Source organism: Gymnoscopelus microlampas (assembly GCF_963454915.1).
Source record: "Gymnoscopelus microlampas genome assembly, chromosome: 24".
NCBI classification, from domain to species: domain Eukaryota; kingdom Metazoa; phylum Chordata; class Actinopteri; order Myctophiformes; family Myctophidae; genus Gymnoscopelus; species Gymnoscopelus microlampas.
The window spans coordinates 28833252-28844091 of NC_139961.1; the positions used below are offsets into that span (position 1 = coordinate 28833252).

The 10840-nt window shown below is 45.0% G+C and overlaps 2 protein-coding genes across 2 annotated transcripts; both read right to left on the reverse strand.

Annotated features, from left to right (window-relative positions):
- Positions 1-2572: 2572 nt before the first annotated feature.
- On the reverse strand, positions 2573-3082 carry LOC311040810 (succinate dehydrogenase cytochrome b560 subunit, mitochondrial-like; the record flags this gene model as incomplete). The annotated part of the gene is made up of 1 exon (XM_084051165.1): positions 2573-3082. The coding sequence occupies one exon, from the start codon at positions 3080-3082 to the stop codon at positions 2573-2575; it is 510 nt and encodes a 169-aa protein (XP_083907291.1).
- Positions 3083-4065: 983 nt separating this feature from the next.
- LOC311040626 (putative RNA-binding protein EIF1AD) lies at positions 4066-4602 on the reverse strand (the record flags this gene model as incomplete). The annotated part of the gene is made up of 1 exon (XM_084050955.1): positions 4066-4602. One exon carries the CDS (start codon positions 4600-4602, stop codon positions 4066-4068), a length of 537 nt encoding a protein of 178 aa, XP_083907081.1.
- Positions 4603-10840: the final 6238 nt, after the last annotated feature.

Sequence of the window (10840 nt, forward strand, 5' to 3'; positions counted from 1 at the left end):
ATTGACTTTTCATAATCAACTGAATCAATTAGTCTGATAAACTACTTACTGTAAGCCCCTTTTATACTTTGGTGTATTGTGCAAAAATACAGTAAATATAATCAATCCTCTGTTAATTTCACTCAGAGCATAACAATGGAATTAACATGAATAACGTGACTTTAATATGCCGCTGCAGTTTGTACTGTACCACGTCATTTGTGGTTGGGATAAGGCAGAGAATCAGATTATGTGTGGGGCGGCATGTGTCTCATATTCTGCACATTTGACCATTCCTTGTTGAGGGCAGCTCTGCATACGTACGTCGGCCCAGGGATTTCCTCAACGAGACCTACAGAATAGATGCTGACAGATTTACTCTTCCTGATATTTGTTACAAGCACGCGCGTGCACAAGCACACACGCGCACTTATGCACACGCATGAACTTCGACAAGCACAAACTCAGATGCACGCAGCCTGTCACGGTCCGCTCCTCAGCCTTTGGTCTTTGGCCATATTCTGCTGTTTTTGGTAATTTACTTCTGCTCTTGTTCCCCGTTAGGTTTAGGCATTAAGTCATGTTTACTTATTAGTTTCTGTAGCTCTATGTGTCAGTATGTTGTGTGTCTAGGTCTTGTAGTTCTGTTAGTCTGTTGATGGTGTTTAATAATAATACTAATATTTGGTCTCCACTCCTTGGGGTGTTTTTTGTCAATGTATGTTTGCACATACAGTATGTGAAATTTGTCCTTTGCATTTACCCATCCTACTAGCTACTAAGAGAAGTGAACGCCAATAGTATGGCGCTCGGCTAGAGGTTAAGTGTCTTGCTCTGGGACACTTCGACACATTGCCGGGGCCAGGAATTCAACCTGGGATGTTTCTCGTGTATCTTATTTTGTAGTAGTGATTATTGCGCCTCCTGTCTGCCCTTGTGACTGTTACCTGATTATTGTTAACCCTACTCACCTGTGTCATGTTTGCCCCAGCCTATCCTGGGTTTTACTTTTGAGTTCACCTGTGTCTAGTTAGATCCCTGTCTATATTATACCCCTGTTTCTATGCAATACAGTTGATCCTGACACATCCTCTAAACTGCAGTTCATTACACAAGTGATTCTTTTTAATTTTAAGGACCCACAGTTTGATGTTTTTTTGTTTCGTTTTTGTTTTGTTTAGAGCAGCCAATAATTTTACCTCTAATTTTTTGGACTATAGCATGCCTAGCTCTTGCATGAAAATATTCTTTGGTAATTCTTCATATGATGAAGCCCATGTCTATAATGCATTATAATCTATCTTATAACACTGTATAATTATAATTATAACTATAATAAGCAGTCATAAATCTCATACTTTGTAACAAAAGACGCTTTATAAAGTATAATAATCTATATATACAATTTGAATCCTGCGCCATGTCGGTTGTCCGTATGCGACGCCAGTGTGACGGTGTGACGTCATATGACATCACGGTCGTGACATCACGATGAGACACGCCAGTGTGACGTAATCTCACGACAGCATGACATCACATCCTACCTATAAATAGGTAGGATGCACCAGTTCGACGGCTTCCATCCTCAACACAACCCACGCCGACGACCCTTTACACAAATAAACTGCTAACTTCATCTCCTGCGATTTCAACTATCTTTTCACATTGTACACCACTGCACACTCCCCACAGGTCTGCCATACCAGGTCTGAGTAATCACAAAGTGGGTTTTGGTCATTGGAGAGGTGATGCACGTCACCTCTTTCTGAAGTGGGTACTTTCAAAGCCTGCCGTGGATTTAGGAGAGCACAAAACTCTCTCTCACACTGTGAGGTGCCTGTAAGGTGGCACTGCAAAGTGAACGACGCGTCACGCTAGACGTACGCGGCCCGAACTTCTATCTATATATACAATTTGAATCCTGCGCCATGTCGGTTGTCTGTAACGTTGTATGTAGCCAGTGTAAATAAATAGGTAGGATGCACCAGTTCGACGGCTTCCATCCTCAACACAACCCACGCCGACGACCCTTTACACAAATAAACTGCTAACTTCATCTCCTGCGATTTCAACTATCTTTTCACATTGTACACCACTGCACACTCCCCACAGGTCTGCCATACCAGGTCTGAGTAATCACAAAGTGGGTTTTGGTCATTGGAGAGGTGATGCACGTCACCTCTTTCTGAAGTGGGTACTTTCAAAGCCTGCCGTGGATTTAGGAGAGCACAAAACTCTCTCTCACACTGTGAGGTGCCTGTAAGGTGGCACTGCAAAGTGAACGATGCGTCACGCTAGACGTTCGGGCCGCGTAGCGGCCCGAACTTCTAGTACTTAACAATTGCGGTAACTCAGACTTCCTTTAGGTAAGGATAATAGTGTATTATAATTATCATAGTTTAACATAATCTTTTATTCATTTATTAAAGTTGGGGACCATCCAGGCCAGAAAAGTACATAAAGAAAACAGGTCTGATATAAAGAAAATCCTTCCTGCCCATGTCTCCCCTCGATTGTCTTTGCTCCTTGGATCTCATCTTCATCACATCACATTGACTCTCCTCTTCCCTTCTCCTAATCTCCTCCTCTTGGCTCAAAGAAAAGCAGCGGCGACGGAAGTAATGATTGACAGAGCTATGATAGCGTAGCCTGTACGATACACCTGGGGGATCTTCAACCCTTTGCCCGTGTCCCACCACAGATGGCGGATGCCGTTGTAGGTGTGGTAGGATAAAGGGAGGGCGATTCCAAACTTGGTCAGGCTGATGAGATAGGGGCCCGCAGAGAGGGAGTGGATCAGGTCGAGGTAGTAGGGGTAACTGCCTGGTAATACCAGCGCTGCCATTGCAAAGGCTGAGATAGCTCCGCTCATTCCAACACCTGTTACTCTGTGTGTGATGGACATCATCATGGGGACGGACCACTTGTAAATGGTGAGATGAGGAGACATGGGTCTGTTCGGACTTTTGTTTTTGGCCGAGAACTTGTTCATCTCCTCCTGTGCTGTGGTTCCCATTCGGGCTGAATATGTGTGTATTACACAGTACCGAGGCCCGGAGAGACAGACACTCTGCCGGGTCAGTGTCCTTAAAAGCAACGCCATGTCTGACTTAAGTGCTGAGAGAATGTCTCTAGCTTCTTGATGTTTTGATAGTAGCGTTCATAATGTCATAGTAAAGGTGACCCTGCGATTGCCTCTCTGCATGTACTGTGTGTACTGTATCTACCGTATCTCTGTTTCTGTCTCTCTATCACTCTCTTGACCTTATATAGACTTGTCTAGAGCTCTGGTCTGATGTCACACCCAATACAAAGCGTTGCCATGCATGCCTAATGAGGCCAATTTGCACAGGTGTTCCTCTTGGATCCTTTCAATTTTGATGCCAGTTCTAATGTTAACACCAAACACCGTTATACCTATGTCGCCCTTCTGTTGTCGTGGTCCGCTGGCCGGCCGGTGCCATATTTGTCACGAATATCAACCCAAACTCGGTAGTGATTGTTTTAGAGCTCCATATATGGAGCTAACTGATTTGGTTGCGCCTGACGCCATGACAACACATTTAGGTTAGACAACACACTCCATATCTGGGCGTAACTTCTTGTATGGTTTTGGCTGAGTCATAGTGAGATGAACGTGATGGCGTGATGCATTAGCCAATTCTAATATAGGACATAGGGCCGATGAGCGTTGGGAGCGATGCCTGTTAGGAACGCATGCACCTCTGGTTATGCAATGCCCAATGCACACATTGTCAGAGTACCCTTTGTACCTGTCTGTCTGTCTGTCTGTGTTCTTTATGCCCATATAGGGAGATCTTTGTATCTATCTGCCGGTGCCGCTTTCATGCCCATATATGGAGATCTCTGTATCTGTCTGTGGCCCTTTATGCCCATATATGGAGATCCCAACCACTGATCCGACCATATGTCGAATGTTTTTTATCCATATAATTTATTTTGGAGCACCGCCGATCCAGCCGATTTCACACTGGGCACCACACTCCCTCAGGTCGAGTTTGAAGTCGTTCGGTTGGACGGCTGATACGACCATACATGGGGAGTTGCATATTTACTGTATCATCATCAATAATAGGAACGGATCTCTGTCCTTCCATCATCATCATCATCATCATCATCATCATCATCATCATCATTACTGTAGTTATTAGAGTGATTAGTGTTGACAAACAGGTCACTGTCATCATCTTCATCATCACAGTCACTGTCTTCTTCCTCCTCCCCAGATGTCTGTCCGTCTGTCTCCTGTCTGTCTGTCTTCTCTGGACACACGGTCTCTTCAGCAAAGCCTTGTGGCCAGAGCTTTTGTTGTTTCAGGTGTTGAACATCTGCTCTGTGGAGAATAGCAGTGATCTCTGCTTTCACCTTGTCTCCTTCCTGGATGGGATCCACCATCACGTAATCTCCTCTCTTTATCCACACGTTCTTACGGAACTTTGTGGGCATGCTCACCAGGAATCCCGCCCCCTGGGCAGTGACGACCTCATGCAGGTTGTTGCCACGGCTGCTGATAACCTTCACGATCTGTTGGTTTTCTGTAGGAATGACAAAGTCCTCCAGAAGCTCCCTGATGACATGTTTACGTTTGGTGGCCTGGGACATCTTCAGTTCTTGTGTCTGTGGCACTTGGAGCTTCCGTTAGCTCTTAGACGGTGGATAGAAACAATTAAAAATATCTCTTAAATGGAGTCTTCCTGGTGATAGGTGTTTATATGATAGGCGATTATATGACCTCAGAGATATGCTGTCTGACGACATGCACTGCGCCTCATGTGCTTAAGTAGGCTCATATTGATGACATCAGGGATGTCATATTGATGACATCAGTGATCTCCATATATGAGCATAACAGGTCACAAAAGCAAAGTTGTCAGATTACCCATTGTACTCGTCTGTCTGTCCCTTTTATGCCCATATGGAGATCTCTGCATATGTCTGTCCTTTTCCCTTTTATGCCCATATTATGGAGATCCCTGATGTCATCAATATATGCCATATATTGATGCCCATATAAATGCCCATACAGTATATGTACATGTATGGGCATATTGGTCGGATCTGTGTTTCTCCAAAGAATAGCGATGAATCCGCATGACGTAATCTGTGGCCTGTATAAGTGACGAGCTGTCAGCATAATGGTTGTCAGAAATTCAGTTGTTCTCTAGTTTCCTGTTACTTCCGAGTGATCAGTTATTTTGGAGTAGTTTTGTACTCCATCTTGGGATTCTTCAGTAAGGAGTAGCTTCGGCTTCCTGTGTGCGAGTCTGGTTCTGGGTCTTCCCCCAAACCTGTGACAGTACGTTCTGACCACAGTATGGACCACCCAACAGACCCCGACGTCCTGAGACAGACAATCATCAACCAGGAGCAGCGTTTGGATCGCTATGAACAGACACTGCAGACTGTCGTGGACCACTTGAATATTATCTCCGTTCCGATGCCCACTCCCCGTGTTAAACAATCCAGCAACGTGAATGCAATGGCCTCTTCACCAAAAGCCTTTGCAGTTAAACAACCCAGCAATACGGAAACAATTAAGTCTTCACCAAAACAACAGCTGAGGCATGTTTATGACCACCACCCTGTACGGGGGCAGCAGACACTGCAAACTGCCGTGGACCAGTTTTGTAATATATCTGCCACACTGGCCACTCCCTGCATTGAACAACTCAGCAATATGGATTCAATTGCCTCTTCGCCGGAAGCCTTTGGAGTAGAACTCAGGTGCGTTCATGACCACCCTGTACGGGGGCAGCAGGCTGGCCAACAGCTAATGAGACTGCGGCAGGGTAGGCTTAGTGTTCATGAGTATGCAGACAGATTTCGCAGCCTGGCAGTAGAGTCTGGCTGGAATGATAATGCCCTCATCACCGCTTTCCAGACTGGGCTTAACAGGGGGGTTGGCAAGGAGTTAGCTCTCAAAGAGGAACTAGGGTCGTTAGATGAAGCTATCAATTTAGCAATTCGAATTTCCGACCCGGTTACTCAATGGCGCGTCGAGCGACCTTCCAGAGTTGTAACCCGCCGCTTAGGAAGTGGCGGGTGTACCAGAGCCAACCTGCGACCTGAACCTGAACTCGGGCCTATGCGGATAAGTCTATCCAAATTGACCCCAGAAGAAAGGAGTAGACGTATTTCAAGTTGTAGCTGCCTTTATTGCGGTGAGAAGGGTCATTTTTTGGCCGCATGCCCGGTAAGGCCAAAAGACGATGCGCATCAGTATTCCCGAGTAACAAGCCCCTTAAGGGGTGGTGGCAGGTGCACCAGAACCTACCTGCGGCCCGAATCTGAACTCGTGCCTATGCAGATAGGTCCAACCCAATTAACTTCAGACGAAAGGGATAGACGCATGACAAGTTGTAGCTGCCTTTATTGTGGTGGGAAGGGTCATTTCTTGGCCATGTGTCCCGTAAGGCCAAAAGACTATTCTCACCAGTATTCCCGAGTAACAAGTCCCATAGGGGGTGGCAGGTTTACCAGAGCCAGCCTGCGACCCGAACCTGAACTTGAGCCTATGCAGATAGGTTCAACCCGATTAACCCCAGACGAAAGGACTAGACGTATGGCAAGTCATTGCTGCCTTTATTGTGGTGTGGATGGACATTACTTGGCCAGGTGCCCCATACGGCCAAAAGATCGGGGGTCATACTGACAAGCTCTGGGAGACTCAAAATGAGTGACCAAGGTTGTCATGACCGTATTGAAGTCACTGCCCTCATAGATTAAGGAGCACATGAGAATTTCTTAGACAGAACACTTGCTGACCAATTAGGTGTACCCATTAGGCCACTGACCATCTTCTACTGGTATGTGGCAACTCGCTAAGCGGTTGAGTCAGCATAGTATTAGGTCTCCTACCCATTCCCGTAGTGTTAAGCTATCCCCTGGCTTGTGGCTCATAATCCTGAGATAGATTGGAGCATAGGGGCTTTTGCTCTGTATTTTTACAGTGCTTTCAGTTTTTTTCCCCACCAGTAACCTCAGTTACATCCTATGTTTCAGAGAAATTGGATTTATTAGAAATTCTAGAGGTCTATCACGATAGCACAGGTGTTCAGTTTAGGAGAGAGCCATATCCTTACCACCCCGACTGTGCCATTGAGTTCAAGCCCAGCGCTACTTTCCCCACCATTCGTCTGTAAAGCCTCTCCCAGCCTAGAAAGTTCCGTCTTCTATGTAGCAAAGTCCAGGTAGTATGGGATTGAGGGATACAGACCCTTTTTGAAGCCTCTAGTTCAGAGAAAAATGGCTGCGAGTGCAACCGGAAACGGATGTTTTTGTGTGGGAAGGGGAGCGAGGTGTGGGTCTTGACTAGAACCCCTGTATCCTCGTCCATCACAACGTAGCCTCGCCCCAAAAGCATACCCATCTTCATCAATTTTAAAATGACTGATACCATAATTTGCAAAAAATGAAAAGGTTTATTAAGGTAATAAAACTAATTGTAAAGTCGAGTAAAAATTCCCATCGACTTTGGAATTAAAAAGTGTTTCTGCAGCCGCAAAAAATAGCGCCACCTGCTGGGCCAGTAATGAGAACTGCAGAATTTTCACTTCCACATTGGCTTCATTCTGAATAGCAGAACCTTGGCACCTGGGTGAGCTACTTTTTTTTTTTTCAGCAGACTGCTGGGCAAGAGATGCTCGTCTAGAAACGCTCATCTACCAGAGGACCATCATCCTCTCTGCAGAGCTTAACACCATAACTGCAGAGCTTAACACCATAGAGCTGTGTTTCTCAACCTTTTTCATGTTAAGGACCCCCAAATTAACTAATTCACTGCCAGAGTAAATAAATAAATAAATCAGCCACTGTCAGTGATTTTTTGTTTTCCTTACCTTTTCAACTAGTCACATAATATTTATCTCCAGTATGATCAATCCCGTTGCTAAACACGGAGGCTTTATCTCTGCTTCCGTGAAAAGAACATAATTATTCATCGCGACCCCCCTCGCTAGTTATTGGCCGTTGACTCTAGCATGTCTCGTCAAAAATGCAGAGGAAATCCAGAATTAAATGGTCACTCATATCCAATGATCCCCATATTTTTTTATTAATATGTTCAAGACTTTTTGAAAATAACATATCTACAAGCTATTTTCAAATAGTATAAAGTAGGACCTAAGTGTTGAATTGATTCGATTATATATATAAAAAAAAGTTAAACGATGTAAAACCAAGTGCTTCTTGATTACTTGATTAATACGTAATCGATAGAATAATCGCTAAGAAACTAATCCAAAGTTGCAGGGATTCTAGGTAACTTTAATCCTACATTCAAAAAAAATAAATATATATATATATATATATTGCATTTTGTCCCCTCTATCAGCCACTATATAATGATGCTGGGGTGTTTTCCTGCATTGAAACACAGTCCTCTTTCTGAAATCCGTATTTTCCCTACTATTTATGTTATGACATCCGGGTATTCAGCTTTGTCCGGGACGTAAATGAAACGTACGCATGTGCGCGTCCGTGTCCGTGTGAACTGTCCTATCAGCGTCCTCGCTCAATGTTCTGTGATTGACAGCGAAAGTTGGCCAATCAGGTGGCGAGTTCAAGTGAAACCGAATGGTTTCACTTGAACTCCAGCCTGAGTGCACCCGAGCAAAAACGAGCGGCAGCCATCTTGTCTATGCGCTATTCTTTGTTTCGGTTTTAAAACTTTAAAACGCTCTCAAACTTATTTTTTGAGGCACGGAATTTACTTTTAAGATCGTTTGGATAGAATTTAGTTGTTTAACTTCATATATGTGGTCAATTAATCATGACAGTGTGAAGTGGGCGGTGTGGTCACAGTGGTCATCACAGTGGGTGATTCACTTAAAAAAAAAACATAAATGTGTTTTTTTTAAGTGCACAGTCCTATTTATAGGACTGCACATGTGTCATGTGTTTCACTAGCCAATCACAGTCCTGAATAGAGTCAACCAGTGTACAATGGTGGCCAATCACGGTGCAGGGTTAGGGGGGTACAATGGTGGCCAATCACAGCGCAGGGTTGGGGGGGTGCAATGGGTGGGGGTCCAAACCTCACATATAGGGGCGGTTGCACCGACCAAAAATCAGAGAACCGGCAGGGGCGGGCAGTGACACGCATTGTATCCGAATAAAGCAACCTATTTCCGGCATGGCCCGTTCAGAAGTCCCCCCTGTGTCACACCCTGGTGGTCGGGGAAACAAACTGCTGATGAGGAGGGGGGGGAGTGGAGGGGCGGTGTTTGACAACAGTTTTTTTTCTTTTTTTGTCCTCTGAAGTTGCCTAGAATCCCTTTAAGTGATTTCCCCACGCTGTGCTTTTACTTGTGACCCTAGCGACCAACATCAACATTATCTTTGTTTCCTGTCACCTGTCTGAGCAGTGTTTAAATGTCCAAGAAACGCTGGTGTTGAGTCGAATCGTTCTCCTGAGGCGCTTCCTGCTTTAGGGGTTCAGATGAGAGGCGGGGCAGCTTTCACTTCCTGGGTCAAAAGGTCAAGGGCAGGTGTGAGAGCAGGTTGCAGCTGCATCCACACGGATGTGGAGAAATGCGTACTTATACATGTGTGTGTGTGTGTGTGTGTCCACCCCCTCTTGCATAGCACACACACACACACACACACACTATTTAACAATAAAAATTATGGATTCTGGGCCCGGACCGCTGACCGAGCGATCCGGGCACTTAGGCTCTAATGTGGCCTGACAGCGCATCGCAGGTTCGAGTCCCGTTCCCGACGATCTTTGCTGCATGTCTCTCCCCTGTTTCCTGTCCATCTTAACTACACTATAAACAAATACAGAAACTCCCCCCCCCAAAAAAATGCTTTCTGAGCTTGTAGGTCAGTTATAAAACAATTGGCTCTAAAATAGGGACGCCAGGGTAAAAGTGGTTGAAGATTTTGTCATTAGAATCAGAGTGCGCAGGCACGCACACGCACACACGTCATGCACACACACAAAGAGGGGACAGGTCCTGAGGGATGTTGCAGGTCTGTGTGCTGTTTGTGAGGTGAAACTATGCTTTAATACCTGCTGGTGTTTCTGTGAGTGCTGCTTGTTTTTCACATGTTCTGCGCTGAATTCATGTGATTTAATGTAAGCCCGCTGTCACAACTCACTGGTGGGAGAGGACCTGGACCTGTGCATGCACACGCACACGCACACACACACACACACACACACACACACACACACACACACACACACACACACACACACACACACACACACACACACACACACACACACACACACCACACACAGTTTACCATTGATTGAACCAGCTCAATACACTCACAGGCGGAGCCGACTTGAACCATGGAGAGGATAGAGCCCATGGCAAGGTGACTCAGACAGCTGTGTCTATGTATGTGTGTGCGTGCGTGCGTGCGCGCGCGTGTGTGTGTGTGTATGTGTGTGTGGCTGGTTGGCAAGAACAACTGGTGACATCTGCGAATGAGAGGTACTAAAGATGCTCTCTTTTTCCTTCAACACTGCATCCTATTGCAGTGGTTCTCAAGTGTTCACGGTCCACCCATCTGACAACTTTTTTTTTTTCAACAATATTTTTATTTATTTTTCCTTTCTTTTCACAACATTTTTCAACATTATATTACAAATACAACAGAAAACAAAAAAAGACAATTACAATAAAACATACAAGACAAACAATGAAAAAACTAAAACAAAAGAAAAACATACATTGACATCAGCACTACTCCTCTCCAGATTCTTCCATTAAATGTGGCAGATTATTGTTTTCCATATACTGTATAAAACGACCCCACACCTCCTGAAACATCTCTTGTTTGTCCTTAAGTATATATGTGATTTTTTCTAGGGGTAGCCATAAAG